We start from the raw sequence: 19,695 nt of genomic DNA, 5'->3' as shown, positions 1-19,695 counted from the left end.
TGGGCAAAACAAAGATTTAAGTGCCTTTGAACGGGGTATGGTGGTAGGTGCCAGGGGCACTGGTTTGTGTCAGGAACTGCAACGCTGCTGGGTTTTTCATGCTCAACCGTTTCCTGTGTGTCTCAAGAATGGTCCACCACCCAAAGGACATCCAGCCAACTTGACACAACTGTGGGAAGCATTGGAGCCAACATGGGCCAGCAACCCTGTGGAACGCTTTCGACACCGTGTAGAGTCTATTCCCCAATGAATTGAGGCTGTTCCAAGGGTAAAAGGGTCAATATTAGGAAGGTGTTCTTAATGTTTTGTCCACTCAGTGTACACACTTCAGTTGGTATGAGTCCATTACCCTTAATGGGAAACCATTTGATTTGTTTCCGCTGTCTGAGTACCTCCCTTGACTCTCTAATACCTTCTGTATCAGTGAGGACCCTCCATCCATCATGTAGGTCTGGGGTCATCAATGAGGACCCTCCATCCATCATGTAGGTCTGGTGTCATCAATGAGGACCCTCCATCCATCATGTAGTTCTGGGGTCATCAACGAGGACCCTCCATCCATCATGTAGGTCTGGTGTCATCAACGGGGACCCTCCATCCATCATGTAGGTCTGGGGTCGTCAACGAGGACCCTCCATCCATCATGTAGGTCCGGGGTCATCAACGAGGACCATCCATCCATCATGTAGGTCTGGGGTCATCAACGAGGACCCTCCATCCATCATGTAGGTCTGGGATCATCAACGAGGACCCTCCATCCATCATGTAGGTCTGGGGTCATCAACGAGGACCCTCCATCCATCATGTAGGCCTGGGGTCGTCAACGAGGACCCTCCATCCATCATGTAGGTCTGGGGTCGTCAACGAGGACCCTCCATCCATCATGTAGGTCTGGGGTCATCAACGAGGACCCTCCATCCATCATGTAGGTCTGGGGTCGTCAACGAGGACCCTCCATCCATCATGGGTCTGGGGTCGCCAACCGACCCTCCATCCATCATGTAGGTCTGGGGTCGCCAACGGACCTCCATCCATCATGTAGGTCCGGGGTCATCAACGAGGACCCTCCATCCATCATGTAGGTCTGGGGTCATCAATGAGGACCCTCCATCCATCATGTAGGTCTGGTGTCATCAACGAGGAACCTTCTTCCATCATGTAGTTCTGGGGTCATCAACGGGGACCCTCCATCCATCATGTAGGTCCGGGGTCGTCAACGAGGACCCTCCATCCATCATGTAGGTCCGGGGTCATCAACGAGGACCCTCCATCCATCATGTAGGTCCGGGGTCATCAACGAGGACCCTCCATCCATCATGTAGGTCTGGGGTCATCAATGAGGACCCTCCATCCATCATGTAGGTCTGGTGTCATCAACGAGGACCCTCCATCCATCATGTAGTTCTGGGGTCATCAACGGGGACCCTCCATCCATCATGTAGGTCTGGGGTCGTCAACGAGGACCCTCCATCCATCATGTAGGTCCGGGGTCATCAACGAGGACCATCCATCCATCATGTAGGTCTGGGGTCATCAACGAGGACCCTCCATCCATCATGTAGGTCTGGGATCATCAACGAGGACCCTCCATCCATCATGTAGGCCTGGGGTCGTCAACGAGGACCCTCCATCCATCATGTAGGTCTGGGGTCGTCAACGAGGACCCTCCATCCATCATGTAGGTCCGGGGTCATCAACGAGGACCCTCCATCCATCATGTAGGTCTGGGGTCATCAACGAGGACCCTCCATCCATCATGTACAGTGGGGAGAACAAGTATTTGATACACTGCCGATTTTGCAGGTTTTCCTACTTGCAAAGCATGTAGAGGTCTGTAATTGTTATCATAGGTACACTTCAACTGTGAGAGACGGAATCTAAAACAAAAATCCAGAAAATCACATTGTATGATTTTTAAGTAATTAATTTGCATTTTATTGCATGACATAAGTATTTGATCACCTACCAACCAGTAAGAATTCGGCTCTCACAGACCTGTTAGTTTTCCTTTAAGAAGCCCTCCTGTTCTCCACTCATTACCTGTATTAACTGCACCTGTTTGAACTCGTTACCTGTATAAAAGACACCTTTCCACACACTCAATCAAACAGACTCCAACCTCTCCACAATGGCCAAGACCAGAGAGCTGTGTAAGGACATCAGGGATACAATTGTAGACCTGCACAAGGCTGGGATGGGCTACAGGACAATAGGCAAGCAGCTTGGTGAGAAGGCAACAACTGTTGGCGCAATTATTAGAAAATGGAAGAAGTTCCAAGGTGACGGTCAAATACCTTTGGTCTGGGGGCTCCATGCAAGATCTCACCTCGTCGGGGCATCAATGATCATGAGGAAGGTGAGGGATCAGCCCAGAACTACACGGCAGGACCTGGTCAATGACCTGAAGAGAGCTGGGACCACAGTCTCAAAGAAAACCATTAGTAACACACTACGCCGTCATGGATTAAAATCCTGCAGCGCACGCAAGGTCCCCTGCTCAAGCCAGCGCATGTCCAGGCCCGTCTGAAGTTTGCCAATGACCATCTGGATGATCCAGAGGAGGAATGGGAGAAGGTCATGTGGTATGATGAGACAAAAATAGAGCTTTTTGGTCTAAACTCCACTCGCCGTGTTTGGAGGAAGAAGAAGGATGAGTACAACCCCAAGAACACCATCCCAACTATGAAGCATGGAGGTGGAAAAATCATTCTTTGGGGATGCTTTTCTGCAAAGGGGACAGGACGACTGCACCGCATTGAGGGGAGGATGGATGGGGCCATGTATCGCGAGATCTTGGCCAACAACCTCCTTCCCTCAGTAAGAGCATTGAAGATGGGTCATGGCTGGGTCATCCAGCATGACAACGACCAAACACACAGCCAGGCCAACTAAGGAGTGGCTCCGTAAGAAGCATCTCAAGGTCCTGGAGTGGCCTGCCAGTCTCCAGACTTGAACCCTATAGAAAATCTTTGGAGGGAGCTGAAAGTCCGTATGCCCAGCGACAGCCCCCGAAACCTGAAGGATCTGGAGAAGGTCTGTATGGAGGAGTGGGCCAAAATCCCTGCTGCAGTGTGTGCAAACCTGGTCAAGACCTACAGGAAACGTATGATCTCTGTAATTGCAAACAAAGGTTTTTGCAGTTCTGCTTTTCTGATGTATCAAATACTTATGTCATGCAATAAAATGCAAAGTAATTACTTTAAAATCATACAATGTAACTTTTAGATTCCGTCTCTCACAGTTGAAGTGTACCTATGATAAGAATTACAGACCTCTACATGCTTGGTAAGTAGGAAAACCTGCAAAATCGGCAGTGTATCAAATACTTGTTCTCCCCACTGTAGGTCTGGGGTCGTCAACCTCTCACCCCGGCCTCCATTGGTCCTGTCTGGGGTCATCAGCCTCTCTCACCCCCTGCCTCCATTGGTGCTCTTTGCCTCAAATAAAATAAAAATAAAATAAAAATTGTCACACGTGTTTAGCAGATGTTATTGCGGGTGTAGCGAAATGCTTGTGCTTCTAGCTCCGACAGTGCAGTAACATCTAACAAGTAATATCTAACAATTCCACAACATATACCCAATACACACAAATCTAAGAAAGGAATGGAATTCAAGAATATATACATATATGGACAAGCAATGACAGAGCGACATGGACTAAGATACAGTAGAATATTATAGAATACAGTATACAGTGGGGGAAAAAAGTATTTAGTCAGCCACCAATTGTGCAAGTTCTCCCACTTAAAAGGATGAGAGAGGCCTGTAATTTTCATCATAGGTACACATCAACTATGACAGACAAAATGAGGAAAAAAAATCCAGAAAATCACATTGTAGGATTTTTAATGAATGTATTTGCAAATTATGGTGGAAAATAAGTATTTGGTCAATAACAAAAGTTTCTCAATACTTTGTTATATACCCTTTGTTGGCAATGACACAGGTCAAAAGTTTTCTGTTTTCTGTTTTCTTCACAAGGTTTTCACACACTGTTGCTGGTATTTTGGCCCATTCCTCCATGCAGATCTCCTCTAGAGCAGTGATGTTTTGGGGCTGTCGCTAGGCAACACGGACTTTCAACTCCCTCCAAAGATTTTCTATGCGGTTGAGATCTGGAGACTGGCTAGGCCACTCCAGGACCTTGAAATGCTTCTTACGAAGCCACTCCTTCGTTGCCCGGGCGGTGTGTTTGGGATCATTGTCATGCTGAAAGACCCAGCTACGTTTCATCTTCAATGCCCTTGCTGATGGAAGGAGGTTTTCACTCAAAATCTCACGATACATGGCCCCATTCATTCTTTCCTTTACATGGATCAGTCGTCCTGGTCCCTTTGCAGAAAAACAGCCCCAAAACATGATGTTTCCACCCTCATTCTTCACAGTAGGTATGGTGTTCTTTGGATGCAACTCAGCATTCTTTGTCCTCCAAACACGACCAGTTGAGTTTTTACCAAAAAGTTATATTTTGGTTTCATCTGACCATATGACATTCTCCCAATCCTCTTCTGGATCATCCAAATGCACTCTAGCAAACTTCAGACGGGCCTGGACATGTACTGGCTTAAGCAGGGGGGACACGTCTGGCACTGCAGGATTTGAGTCCCTGGCGGCGTAGTGTGTTACTGATGGTAGGCTTTGTTACTTTGATCCCAGCTCTCTGCAGGTCATTCACTAGGTCCCCCCATGTGGTTCTGGGATTTTTGCTCACCGTTCTTGTGATCATTTTGACCCCACGGGGTGAGATCTTGCGTGAGCCCCAGATCGAGGGAGATTATCAGTGGTCTTGTATGTCTTCCATTTCCTAATAATTGCTCCCACAGTTGATTTCTTCAAACCAAGCTGCTTACCTATTGCAGATTCAGTCTTCCCAGCCTGGTGCAGGTCTACAATTTTGTTTCTGGTGTCCTTTGACAGCTCTTTGGTCTTGGCCATAGTGGAGTTTGGAGTGTGACTGTTTGAGGTTGTGGACAGGTGTCTTTTATACTGATAACAAGTTCAAACAGGTGCCATTAATACAGGTAACGAGTGGAGGACAGAGGAGCCTCTTAAAGAAGAAGTTACAGGTCTGTGAGAGCCAGAAATCTTGCTTGTTTGTAGGTGACCAAATACTTATTTTCCACCATAATTTGCAAATAAATTCATAAAAAATTCCTACAATGTGATTTTCTGGATTTTTTTCTCTCAATTTGTCTGTCATAGTTGACGTGTAGCTATGATGAAAATTACAGGCCTCTCTCATCTTTTTAAGTGGGAGAACTTGCACAATTGGTGGCTGACTAAATACTTTTTTCCCCCACTGTATATATATATATATATATGACATGAGTAGTGCAAGATATGTAAACATTATTAAAGTGACTAGTGTTCCATTTCTTAAAGTGGCCAGTGATTTCAATAGGCAGCAGCAGTCTCTAATGTGCTAGTGATGGCTATTTAACAGTCTGATGGCCTTGAGATAGAAGCTGTTTTTCATTCTCTCGGTCCCAGCTTTGATGCACCTGTACTGACCTCGCCTTCTGGATGATAGCGGGGTGAACAGGCAGTGGCTCGGGTGGTTGATGCCCTTGATGATCTTTTTGGCCTTCCTGTGACATCGGGTGCTGTAGGTGTCCTGGAGGGCGGGTAGTTTGCCCCCGGTAATGCGTTCGGCAGACTGCACCACCCTCTGGAGATCCCTGGGGTTGCGGGCGGTGCAGTTGCCGTACCAGGCGGTGATACAGTCCGACAGGATGCTCTCAATTGTGCATCTGTAAAAGTGTGTGAGGGTTTTAGGTGCCAAGCTAAATTTCTTCAGCCTCATGAGGTTGAAGAGGCTCTGTTGCGCCTTCTTCACCACACTGTCTGCGTGGGTGGACCATTTCAGTTTGTCAGTGGTGTGTACGGCAAGGAACTTGAAGCTTTCCACCTTCTCCACTGCGGTCCCGTCGATGTGGATAGGGGGGTGCACCCTCTGCTGTTTCCTGAAGTCCACGATCATCTCCTTTGTTTTGTTGATGTTGAGTGAGAGGTTATTTTCCTGGCACCACACTCCCAGAGCCCTCACCTCCTCCCTGTAGGCTGTCTCGTCATTGTTGGTAATCAAGCCTACTACTGTTGTGCCGTCTGCAAACTTGATGATTGAGTTGGTTGGCCACGCGGTCATGGTTGAACAGGGAGTACAGGAGGGGGCTGAGAACGCACTCTTGTGGGGCCCCAGTGTTGAGGATCAGCGAAGTGGAGATGTTGTTTCCTACTTTCACCACCTGGGGGGCGGCCCGTCAGGAAGTCCAGGACCCAGTTGCACAGGGCAGGGTTCAGACCCAGGGCCTCGAGCTTAATGATGAGCTTGGAGGGTACTATGGTGTTGAATGCTGAGCTATAGTCAATGAACAGCATTCTTACATAGGTATTCCTCTTGTCCAGATGGGATAGGGCAGTGTGCAGTGTGATGGCGATTGCATCGTCTGTGGATCTATTGGGGCGGTAAGCAAATTGAAGTGGGTCTACGGTGACAGGTAAGGTAGAAGTGATATGATCCTTGAGTAGTCTCTCAAAGCACTTCATGATGACAGAGGTGAGTGCTACGGGTCGATAGTCATTTAGTTCAGTAACCTTTGCTTTCTTGGGTACAGGAACAATGGTGGCCATCTTGATGCATGTGGGGACAGCAGACTGGGATAGGGAGAGATTGAATATGTCTGTAAACACACCAGCCAGCTGGTCTGCGCATGCTCTGAGGACGCGGCTAGGGATGCCGTCTTTGCCGGCAGCCTTGCGGGGGTTCACATGCTTAAATGTCTTACTCACGTCGGCTACAGAGAAGGAGAGCCCACAGTCCTTGGTAGTGGGCCGCGTCGGTGGCACTGTTTTATCCTCAAAGCGGGCGAAGAAGGTGTTTAGCTTGTCTGGAAGCCAGACGTCGGTGTCGGCGACATGGCTGGTTTTCCTTTTGTAGTCCGTGATTGTCTGTAGACCCTGCCACATACGTCTCGTGTCTGAGCCGTTAAATTGCTACTGCACTTTGTCTCTATACTGATGTTTTGCCAGTTTAATTGTCTTGCGTAGTGAGTAGCTACACTGTTTGTATTCTGCCATATTCCCAGTCACCTTGCCATGGTTAAATGCGGTGTTTCGCGCTTTCAATTTTGCGTGAATGCTGCCATCTATCCACGGTTTCTGGTTAGGGTAGGTTTTAATAGTCACAGTGGGCACAACATCTCCTATACACTTCCTGATAAACTCAGTCACCGTTTCAGTGTATTCGTCTAAATTATTTTCGCAAGCTACCCGGAACATATCCCAGTCCGCGTGATGAAAACAATCTTGAAGCGTGGATTCCGATTGGTCCGACCAGCGTTGAATAGTCCTTAGCAAGGGTACTTCCTGTTTGAGTTTCTGCCTATAGGAAGGGAGGAGCAAAACGGAGTCGTGGTCAGATTTTCCGAAAGGAGGGCGGGGGAGGGCCTTATAACCATCCCAGAAGTTTGAAAAGCAATGGTCGAGGATTTTAGCAGCCTGAGTACAACAGTCGATATGTTGATAGAACTTCGGCAGCCTAGTCCTCAAATTTGCTTTGTTAAAATCCCTGGCTACAATAAATGCAGCCTCAGGATATGTGGTTTCCAGTTTGCATAAAGCAGTGAAGTTCTTTGAGGGCCGTCGTGGTATCGGCTTGAGGGGGTAAATACACGGCCGTGACTATAACCAAAGAAAAGTATCTTGGGAGATAATACGGTCGGCATTTGATTGTGACGTATTCTAGGTCAGGTGAACAAAAGGACTTGAGTTCCTGTATGTTACTACAATTACACCATGAGTCGTTAATCATGAAACACACACCTCCGCCCTTCTGCTTCCAGGAAATATATTTATTTCTGTCTGCGCGATGAACTGAGAACCCATCTGGCTGGACCGATTTTGACAGAATATCCCCAGAGAGCCATGTTTCCGTTAAACAAAGTATGTTACAGGCCCTGATGTCTCTCTGGAAAGAAATCCTTGCCCTGAGCTCGTCGACTTTGTTATCCAAAGACTGAACATTAGTGAGTAGTATACTTGGAAGCGGTGGGTGGTGTGTGCGCCTCCTAAGTCGAACCAGCAGGCCGCTCCGAGTGCCTCTCCTCCGTCGGCGATGTTTTGGGTCAGCCGCTGGAATCAGTTCAGTTGCCCTGGGGAGAGCAAACAAAGGATCTGCTGCGGGAAAGTCGTATTCCTGGTCGTAATGCTGGTGAGTTACCACCGCTCTGATATCCAATAGTTTTTCCCGGCTGTATGTAATGACACAAAACACTTTCTGAGCTAATAATGTAAAAAATTATACATTAAAAAAACAAAATACCGCAAAGTTTCCTAAGAGCTAGTCGCGAGGCCGCCATCTTCGTCAGCAGCCTGTCTCTGGCTCTCTGCCTTACAGAGTCAACCAGCCCTGACCCGCTGCACCGCATTGATGCTCCTAGTACACCGTAAATAGAATTGTACTACCCTGTACTACACTGTCATTCGATAATAATAGTAATAGCTTAATACGGCCACAGGGTGGTGCTATAATGTCAGAATACATCACCATCGTCAACATCATTATGAGGGCCTAAAAATTGTTTTGATGAAAATTGTATAAACGATGTAATAATGACAATTGTCATTTACATTACATATAAACATGTGGGCTTTGCATGAGCTATTCCTACACTTTTTTCATCGACTTTTAAATGAATTTAGTCTAATAAATATGATGTAGCGGTAGTATGAACACGCCCACTAAAATACAGAACAAAGCATTGCAGTAGGTAGTCCTTTATGAGATTTAATAAGTGTTTAGGAAAGCCCCATGTGTGTTTATTTAGAAAAACAAGAAAGCCCGGAAACTGATAGCAACAACTTCCGGTCCTCACTGCCTGAATGGTCTATAGCGAGAACGGAAACTCTAGACCGGGAAGTGGGGCATCTAAATCAAATCTAGCTAGCTTACTTTTCAAGTGTACCTAAGCGTCCTGCTGACTATTGGATGAGGCCGAGATGCAAAGTCAGGATCCATGCGAAAATGGTAAGTTAACGGTATAAATTGTTAACAAATTTGATAACGTAGCTAACGTTAGCTAGGCTTGGTGTACGTTCGATGTTCAACATGGCGTATGCCGTCTCTTGCCCTATGATCCCGCCCTGCCTGAAACGTAGTATAGGCTGCCTAGGCTAGCTGAAATGGTGGCACTGGCAAGTCCACGTATCTGCAATATCTAGACTGTTTCGAAATCATGAATTACTTTATTTCACTCTATATCGTTGTTTAAAGGGTCAAATCAGCAGTTGCTACATCCATTGTTGTACTTATTAATGACATGAACCCATTGATTCTTGAAGAATATAACTTAAATGCCTCATTAGCAAAGTTCTACTGTCGTCGTACCCAATGATGTATATAAATCATTGGTCATACCCCATCAACCCAAAATATAAGCTTGTTTTATTCCAATGTTTGTCAACAATGTAATTGTAAACAAACACTATATAGACTCAAAACATGACTAAAACTATAATGTTGATATCATGGATGGCCAGTCCTTGTATCCATAACTATTTCTATATGAGAGCGGTTACATTTCTCTAGCCCCATCCCTTAGTTTTATACCTTAATATGGGTGGGGAATCGGGACCCAGCTTTGTTATTGTTTCTACTGCTGATTGTCGCTTTAAATATCCCGTTAACATAACATATATTTTTACTGACGTTAGTCTAAAGTGTGGTAACTCTTTAGCTAGAGCTAGCTAGCTAGGTCATATGAATGCTCTCTCTAATTCTCTCGTTCTCTCTTTCTCTCTGAGAACCTGAGCCCTAGGACCATACGTCAGGACTACCGGGCATGATGACACCTTGCTGTCCCCAGTCCGCCTGGCCTTGCTGCTATTCCAGTTTCAACTGTTCTGCCTGCGGCTACGAAACCCCTACCTGTCCCAGACCTGCTGTTTTCAACTCTAAATGATCGGCTATGAAAAGCCAACTGAGAGACCTGAGCCCCTAGGACCATACGTCGGGACTACCGGCCGTGGTGACTCCTTGCTGTCCCCAGTCCGCCTGGCCTTGCTGCTATTCCAGTTTAAACTGTTCTGCCTGCGGTTATGGAACCCCTACCTGTCCCAGACCTGCTGTTTTAAACTCTAATGATCGGCTATGAAAAGCCAACTGAGATTTATTCCTGATTATTATTTGACCATGCTTGTCACTTATGAACATTTTTGAACATCTTGGCATGGTTCTGTTATAATCTCCACCCGGCACAGCCAGAAGAGGACTGGCCACCCCTCATAGCCTGGTTCCTCTCTAGGTTTCTTCCCTAGGTTTTGCCTTTCTAGGGAGTTTTCCCTAGCCACCGTGCTTCTACACCTGCATTACTAGCTGTTTGGGGTTTTAGGCTGGGTTTCTGTACAGCACTTCGAGATATTAGCTGATGTAAGAAGGGCTATATAAAATAAAATTGATTGATTGATTGATTGATTGATGAATGCGCGCGCCTAGTCAGAGTGGCGGTGTGTCGGCTAACAACTTATTTTCCTATTTTTAGGTCCCCCTCTTCTTCTTCCCTCTCTGCGTCTCTTCATTCCACCACTGCGGCTTGTCTCTGCGGCCATGTGGCAAGTGGTTCAGCGAGGAGATGTTCAAGATTATGGGATGCTGGAGGAATTTGTCACCACGGTGACAGAGATTGTGCCAGAGCTTTTGAGTTGCAGTCAGAGGGCCCAACTCATCCTGGGGCTTCGAGCAAGGGTAAGAGATTGGGCTCAGAATGGGGGAAAATAAACATGCAACAAGATGATGATGTGACGGTAGTCCTAGCCTTTAGCCCAAACATAGACCTAGAACTCCTACATTTTAGTCATTTAGCAGACACTCTTATCCAGAGCGACTTACAGTTAGTGCATACATTTTTCATACATTTTTTTCATACTGGCCCCCCGTGGGAATCGAACCCACAACCCTGGCGTTGCAAGCGCCATGCTCTACCAACTGAGCTACAGGAGGCCTAGAACTCCTACATAGATCTAGAACTCCTACATACAGTGGGGGGAAAAAGTATTTAGTCAGCCACCAATTGTGCAAGTTCTCCCACTTAAAAAGATGAGAGCGGCCTGTAATTTATCATAGGTACACGTCAACTATGACAGACAAACTGAGAAAGAAAAATCCAGAAAATCACATTGTAGGTTTTTTAATGAATTTATTTGCAAATTATGGTGGAAAATAAGTATTTGGTCACCTACAAACAAGCAAGATTTCTGGCTCTCACAGACCTGTAACTTCTTCTTTAAGAGGCTCCTCTGTCCTCCACTCGTTACCTGTATTAATGGCACCTGTTTGAACATGTTATCAGTATAAAAGACACCTGTCCACAACCTCAAACAGTCCCATCCAAACTCCACTATGGCCAAGACCAAAGAGCTGTCAAAGGACACCAGAAACAAAATTGTAAACCTGCACCAGGCTGGGAAGACTGAATCTGCAATCGGTAAGCAGCTTGGTTTGAAGAAATCAACTGTGAGAGCAATTATTAGGAAATGGAAGACATACAAGACCACTGATAATCTCCCTCGATCTGGGGCTCCACGCAAGATCTCACCCCGGGGGGTCAAAATGATCACAAGAACGGTGAGCAAAAATACCAGAACCACACGGGGGACCTAGTGAATGACCTGCAGAGAGCTGGGACCAAAGTAACAAAGCCTACCATCAGTAACACACTACGCCGCCAGGGACTCAAATCCTGCAGTGCCAGACGTGTCCCCCTGCTTAAGCCAGTACATGTCCAGGCCCGTCTGAAGTTTGCTAGAGTGCATTTGGATGATCCAGAAGAGGATTGGGAGAATGTCATATGTTCAGATGAAACCAAAATATAACTTTTTGGTAAAAACTCAACTCGTCGTGTTTGGAGGACAAAGAATGCTAAGTTGCATCCAAAGAACACCATACCTACTATGAAGCATGGGGGTGGAAACATCATGCTTTGGGGCTGTTTTTCTGCAAAGGGACCAGGATGACTGATCCGTGTAAAGGAAAGAATGAATGGGGCCATGTATCGTGAGATTTTGAGTGAAAACCTTCCATCAGCAAGGGCATTGAAGATGAAACGTGGCTGGGTCTTTCAGCATGACAATGATCCCAAACACACCGCCCGGGCAACGAAGGAGTGGCTTCGTAAGAAGCATTTCACGGTCCTGGAGTGGCCTAGCCAGTCTCCAGATCTCAACCCCATAGAACATCTTTGGAGGGAGTTGAAAGTCTGTGTTGCCCAGCGACAGCCCCAAAACATCACTGCTCTAGAGGAGATCTGCATGGAGGAATGGGCCAAAATACCAGCAACAGTGTGTGAAAACCTTGTGAAGACTTACAGAAAACGTTTGACCTGTGTCATTGCCAACAAAGGGTATATAACAAAGTATTGAGAAACTTTTGTTATTGACCAAATACTTATTTTCCACCATAATTTGCAAATAAATTCATAAAAAATCCTACAATGTGATTTTCTGGATTTTTTTCCTCATTTTGTCTGTCATAGTTGACGTGTACCTATGATGAAAATTACAGGCCTCTCTCATCTTTTTAAGTGGGAGAACTTGCACAATTGGTGGCTGACTAAATACATTTTTTCCCCACTGTAGATCTAGAACTCCTATCTATATGAGGTCTAAGCAGAACTTTTCCCATGTACAGTATGAAGGTATATGCCTATCTATCATCAGAAGGCAGTTATTTTGCATCCTTTAGATCACTGAGCAGTCTACAAGAATGTATTACATCCACTTTTAGAAGCAGATATTTATAGTTATCATAGTAAACACCACAACGCACCCTGGAGCTATCCTACCTTTAGACAAAACAATGTAGACAGTTGACTCTGGCCTTAGACAACTGACTGGTTTTGGTAATTGACAGAGATGAAGACCCTGGCGCTGATTTTTTTCAATTGAATACTGACATTGGGCCTTATCTAGGCTATCTGTCGTTTTCTCAAAATGTGTTACAATGAGAACAGAGCAGTGCCTAGGAAGTGTGGGGTTGACCTTTGACCAACTATTGACTGGCCATTTGTCATTTCAGCTGGTTCTGGAGTTGTGTGGCACTGAGCAGACATTAGACCTCCAGAATATTCAGCAACACCTGGACAGGATCCGATCCCTCACATCCACTGGGGAAGCAGAGGTGAGTATCTTTCAAAGAGGGATTGGAGCTGAAGAACACATGCCTATGTAATTCGGCGTGCTCACTGATGTTCAGTGATGGGTAAATCCATTTCGAATTCAATCACTTTTTGACAGCATCCCTTTTGATTTGAATGAAACCTCCATACATATTTGCCCATTGTAGCAGTGCTCAGAAAGTGACTTTTTGGACTTGAACAGCAAAACATTCAAGAGATAAAGGTGCTTAAAGTTGACCTATTTCGCATCCTTGACCATACCATCATGACATGTCTTCATCACTAAAAAAGATAACCAGTTGAAATTGACATCATTGAAAAGCTTGCAAACAGGGTTTCCAAACTATTTTATAATTTCTAAAAAAGGGTATTAATAAACATTTGTCATTTTTTAACCTTAAATGTAAATGATCTAAAAATGCTTAAACTAATAAATAAAAACATATTTGCATATGTTGTAGCTCAGACCCTATTTTACATCACCTGAAGTTGTGTTGTACCTGCAATCGGTTGAGACACAACGTGCTCTTGAATACAGGGCGGGTGTCATGTTTTGGCTGATAAATGTACTAAAATCAAATTGAAATTTCTACTTTCAAATGGTACCACACATCAGAGAATGTTGACTAGAATGGAATATCTGTTGTTTTAAATTATACTCTCATTCCTCCATAGGAAACCTATTGAAATCGTAGAAATATAGATACTAGTATAGACATGACCATTTAAGTTGACATTCGACGATGGGTGGACCGGGAGTCATCTTTGTGGTAATAATTAGAAGTAAAAATGTCCATTCAATTAAAATGTCAATGGAGTACTAGCTAAATTGCATTGGTCTGATGGGATAGGTACATTCTATACATTTTATTTCTATGATTGAAATGACACCCACACTGTATTCAAGAGCATGTTGTGTCTCAACCGATGGTGGGCTCAACACAAAAACCTCAGATGATGTAAAGGTTTAAGCTACACCATATGGGAATATGAAGAAAAAAAAAGTACTTGTTTTTAGATAACTGACATTAACGGTTAATAAATGTCATAATTTGTATAAATTTTTATTTTTTTATTTTTTATTATAAAATAGTTTGACAACCCTGTTTGTAAGCTTTTAAATGATATCAAACTCAACCGTTTATCTTTTCCAGTGATTAAGACATTGATGTCTCATGGTTTGGTGGGGAATGCAAAATGGGTCAACTTTAAGTACTTTTACCTCGTGAATGTTTTGGCATTCAGGTACAAAAAAGTAACTTTCTGACCACTTCTTCCATGAGCAAACATATATGGAATGTTTTGTTTAAATCAAAAGGGATGCTGTCAAAAAGTAATTGAATTCAAATGGATTTAATCCGATGTGCCCCCGGCTGGCTGGAGATTTAGCTTTAGGACAAATGAAACATTTTCTAAAATGTGCAAACTCCGCCCACCTGTGGAACCAGATGATGCAAAACCAATAGGCCCAACCAGACTATTGTGTGATTGAGTTGTAAGCTTCAGTGATGTAATAGTTGTGCATGTTTTGTTACAGTCAGGTGATGCAGAGGTGGAATTATCTGAATCAAACTTTGTGGAGCTGGTTGAATCTCTGCTGAAAGACCCAAGTGAAAGGGAGAACTTCTACCAGGTTTGTCTCTCCATTTAGTCTTCGCTGCAGTTAGAACCTAGCCTGGTACCAGATCTGTTTGTGATTTTGCTTATTCCATTGTCAATGTTTGGCCATAAGAAGTTGGCAAGAAAGCAGAAAAATACTGTTTTTTTTAAATATTCTAAATGTTACATCCATGTACAGTACCATTCAAAAGTTTGGACACACCTACTCATTCAAGGGTTTTTCTTTATTTTGACTATTTTCTACATCTTAGAATAATAGTGAAGACATCAAAACTATGAAATAACACATATGGAATCATGTAGTAACCAAAATAGTGTTAATCAAATCAGAATATATTTTGGATTTGAGATTCTTCAAAGTAGCCACCCTTTGCCTTGATGACAGCTTTGCACACTCTTGGCATTCTCTCAACCAGCCTTATGAGGTTGACATATTCACTACAATGTAGAAAATAGTAAAAAATAAAGAAAAACCCTGGAATGAGTAGGTATGTCCAAACTTTTGACTGGTACTGTACAAGACTTCATCTCCAATACATTAAAGTACTATATTTCTACAGGTTTGGGTCCTTCTCATTCACACATACTGTATTCCCACCTCCAGGTGTTTGTGGTTTAGTTATGGTTTCTTTATAGATCAAACAAAATACTAAAACATTCTGCTTTAGGGTGTTGAAGTGGCTGTATGATGGTCTAAGACCAAAGGGAATAGCAGTACACATTTTAGGCTAATTATCGACATTATTACATTTATTTATTCTCTCCTAGGATGTGTTCCCTGTGGAATTCGGGCCCAAGTATGACACTGCAATACAGATGTTGATGTTGGAATTCCTTTCCAGACTTGAGAAGTTACTTCCCATACCAGACCTTGAACAGGTAATAATAAGGAATAACACCTTTATCTAATTAGCTTGGGGAATTAGAAGTCAAGAATACCAAGCAAGAATCAATATGTTTAAGGAACTGTGAGTTGGACATTTTAGTTTGTTGTTAATGCTTTTAAACCATGTTCCTCTCTCTCAAGACCGCCTCCTTGCTAAATGCTGTCCCCTCTGCTCTGGAGAAATGTGTACAGTTTGTACCTGACTTCAGACAATTGAGGACCCTGCTCCAGTACCACAGAAAACGTGGACATTTGGACTCCATCGGTGAGTATCATACAGAGTCAGAGGATCCATGGTTTGGATTGGTTGTGAAAAAATTGCAAATGATGTGTCAGGTAGAGTAATTATGTATAGGATATAGATTATTGGTTATGTTTGTCTGGTAAAAGTTTATATTTGAGGCATTGACATAATTATCATATGTGCTGTTCAATTTAACCGTAATATTTTTAAATGTCTCCCTCTTTTGCATGAAAAGGAACTCCATCGTCCTTTGGTGACTGCATCCTCTCCTCTTTGTCTCTTCCTCCATACGTGCGAGTGGTGACTGCCCCAGATGTAGACTCAGATACACAGTCAGAAAGCATGAATTTGGAGGGAATGGAAGCAAGAGAGTTGTTGGAGAATCGGACAAAGGAAATTGATGGACTAGTTCCAGCAGATGAGGTTAGAAGAGACGTAATTACTGAGCAGGATTACGGTATTGACATGGAGACAGCCGTTGGGGAAATTGACAATCAAGCTGTCACTGGCTTGAATTCACTCAGACCATCACATTTTCAACCATTAAAACGAAGCAAAAGGCTGCAGATTAAGAAAATGTTTTCAAAACGACGGAAACCTCGGAAGACTGATTCTTCCGGGCGTGCAATCAAACAGCCATCATCCTCCAAGGGTCGCCCCTCCCCAAAGAAGTCATGTAAAAGAGGCCCATTCAATAAGACATGTGAAGTGTGTGGAAAGACTTTCACTCGAGTCACAGCCATGAAAAGGCATCAGCTAACCCACACTGGAGATCTCAAGTATAAGTGCCTCGAATGTGAAAAAAGCTTCAGGGATGGTCATAATCTGAAGAGACACCAGAGGCGAGTTTGTGAAAAGGAGCTAAAGATGTTTGATGATAAAAATGAAGAGATCCCACAACCCTCAACTAGCAAATCTCTGATCACATCACCCCTTAAGACTTCCTCTCCACCAGGGCCATCTCATCAAGGAACTCTGGACACTATCACAGCCACCAACACATGCTCTGTGTGTGGGAGGTTTTTTGCTCGTACTTCAAGCTTGGTAAGGCACATGAGCTCCCACTCAAAAGAGCGTCCATTTGGGTGTGTCAATTGTGGTAAGAAATTCAAGTATTCATACGATTTGAAAAAACACCAGAGAGAATTGTGTCAGAAAATGACCCAGGGAGATTTGTGTCAGGATGTTGGTCAGAACATGGCACAACAACAGAGTGGCCCACAACCGGACAAGGTTTTTCTTGCCACTGCAGAAAATCGAACCCAGGTAGATTCCAAAACCTGTTATGTCTGTGGTAAGATTTTGACTTGTACCTCACAGATGGAAAGGCACTTGAAATCTCACTCAAAAGCACGTCCCTATAATTGTGCTATTTGTGAGAGAAGCTTTAAGTACAAAGATACATTGAAGAAACATCAGGAAATCCTTGGTCACGAGGGCATCCTAGAAGACTTGGGTCAGAGTGTGGACCAGCAAGAAGTGGAAGTTAACACAGAGAGTTGCATCAGCCCTCTCACTACCAAGGAAAACGACACTGAGCCCCTTATCATGGCTGTTACTTCAGTGCCGACTCTCAAAGAACCCAAACCATGCACTGTGTGTGGGAAGATTTTTAACCGTGCTTCAGTTATGGCTATTCATATGAGGTCCCATTCAGATGAGCGTCCTTATCAATGTGGCAATTGTGAGCAGCGCTTTAAGTACGTGCACAATTTGAATCAACACCAGAGATATATCTGTAAGGTGAACCGAGAAGAGTCCTCTCAGATGGTAGACCAGCACCAAGAGGAGGAGTCTAGCGAACCACTGGCTGCTAAGGCTGATGCTCCAGAGACCTCTACCAGTCAACTCCAACTGGTTCACTGGTGTAAAAAATGTGGAAAGAGTTTCGATGACATCTGTAATTTGAAGCAACACCAAGAAAGTTTATGCCGAGAGGAAAAAATAAAGGTGGTCTTCAAATGTGAAAAAAGAAAGGTGGTCTTCAAATGTGATGATTGTGGGAAGGACTTCAAAGGTTCATCATCCCTAAGAACACACAAGCGAATTCACAACCCATTCTATTGCTCTGATTGTGGAAGGGTACTTCCAAACTCCATTGCCTTTGACAGACACAAGCTGATGCAGCACAAGGAAATCCAGTGTACCATGTGTGAGAAGACCTTTACCCTGTTGGGGCGTCTGAGAGATCACTATCTGCATCAACATAAATTCACAGGACCATACGCCTGCTCTCAATGTGAGAAAACCTTCACTCAGTTAAGATACCTTGTTGAACATGAGAGAGTTCACTCAGGTGAGTACCCTTACCAGTGCTCTGTTTGTCAAGCAAAGTTCAATAAAGCAAATTCTCTAACAATACACAGTAGGAAGCACACAGGAGAAAAGCCATTCCTGTGCTGGCAGTGTGGAAAGAGCTACAAGGATCGTGGAAACCTGTCAATGCATATGGGGACCCACTCAGAGGAGAGACCATTTTCTTGTTCGCAGTGTGACATGACTTATCGGACAAAGATTCAGCTGAATACACACATTGAACAAGTTCATGAGGGGGTGAGATATACCTGTGCAGTCTGTGGAAAGCAGTTTTTGAAAGCAGTGTCATTGATAAGACATGAACTTACTCACACAGGAGAAAGACCTTTTCCATGCTCCTATTGCACAAAAACCTTCATCACTGCCAATGAAAGAAGGCTGCATGAAAGATACCATACCGGTGAGAGACCATACAAATGCCAAGACTGTGGAAAGTCCTTCGTACAGTTATGTTTCCTGAAATCACACCAACGACTTCACACTGGAGAGAAGCCATTTGCATGCAGCATTTGTGACAAAAGTTTCAGATTAAATTACCATAGGCAAAGACATGAGCGAACCCATACAGGAAAACAGAAGCCACATGTGTGTGCGGAATGTGGGTTAGCTTTCGCTCAAAGAAAGCGCCTGACTGAACATCAATGCACTCACTCCTTGAATTAAAATTGAAGGTTTTTTTGGAACTCTGATGTCCCTTTGTATTGTTGTTCATTTTAAGACAGTACAGCAGGGAAAGTAGTGAGGGAGACAGAATGTAGGGAGACAGACAGAAGGGCAGAGAAGGGGCTTGAACCCTTGTCCCCAGGCAGGTAAATGTGGACCGGAGTCAAAAGCATTACCACTCTGTTAGACTCTGGCATTTTAGTTATTGTTGTTTACTATATATAACAACTACTGGTTTAACACCTCTGGTTTTAATTAGTACCTTCTCTTTTTTCCAGCTTTTTTTCATCATTCAGTGGATAATTTCAATAGCTCATTTGTAGTATGTACAGTAAAGGCTGAAACATGTCAACTGTTATTCTCAAATAACCACTACATTGCATTTTCTGATAATAGCAATAATAAAGGAGAAAGACATGAAAATATCTGTCTGATTTAAAAACATGGGTGTATTCACATTTGTAACTTTTTGCACAGATACACTTCATACAAAAGTCAACCAATGCTTGCAGAAATATGTTTTATTAGGATCCTTCTGGTCAACATCACTGGTCCTCAAATATCCCTAGATCATTACCGGTTAAACTGGAACAAAATGTGAAGTTTGATTTTACTGAAAGGTAGGCTAATCCATGGAAAGGTCCTTTGCAGGAAGGGTATTTGGCATAAAAGCTATTGACATTTTTATCCAACAACTTCATGATATTTAGGGTACTAGGAGGTAACTAGCCCTAAGAACAATGTCTAATTGCTGACACAAAAAAGCAACGTTTGGAGAGAAAAAAATTGGTATGT

The 19,695-nt window shown here is 43.8% G+C and overlaps 1 protein-coding gene across 1 annotated transcript; it reads left to right on the top strand.

Moving 5' to 3' along the window:
- The first annotated feature begins 8,882 nt into the window (after positions 1–8,882).
- On the top strand, positions 8,883–19,348 carry LOC121550406 (zinc finger protein 420). The gene is made up of 7 exons (XM_041862657.2): positions 8,883–9,027; positions 10,541–10,743; positions 13,072–13,173; positions 14,709–14,804; positions 15,560–15,670; positions 15,819–15,942; positions 16,157–19,348. Exons 1-7 carry the CDS (start codon positions 9,000–9,002, stop codon positions 18,898–18,900), a joined length of 3,408 nt encoding a protein of 1,135 aa, XP_041718591.2. The 5' UTR covers positions 8,883–8,999; the 3' UTR covers positions 18,901–19,348.
- The last annotated feature ends 347 nt before the right edge of the window (positions 19,349–19,695 follow it).

Source organism: Coregonus clupeaformis, unplaced genomic scaffold (genome assembly GCF_020615455.1).
Source record: "Coregonus clupeaformis isolate EN_2021a unplaced genomic scaffold, ASM2061545v1 scaf0658, whole genome shotgun sequence".
NCBI lineage: Eukaryota > Metazoa > Chordata > Actinopteri > Salmoniformes > Salmonidae > Coregonus > Coregonus clupeaformis.
Note: the sequence above shows the minus strand (reverse complement) of the source record. Positions and strands in the feature narration are given on the sequence as shown.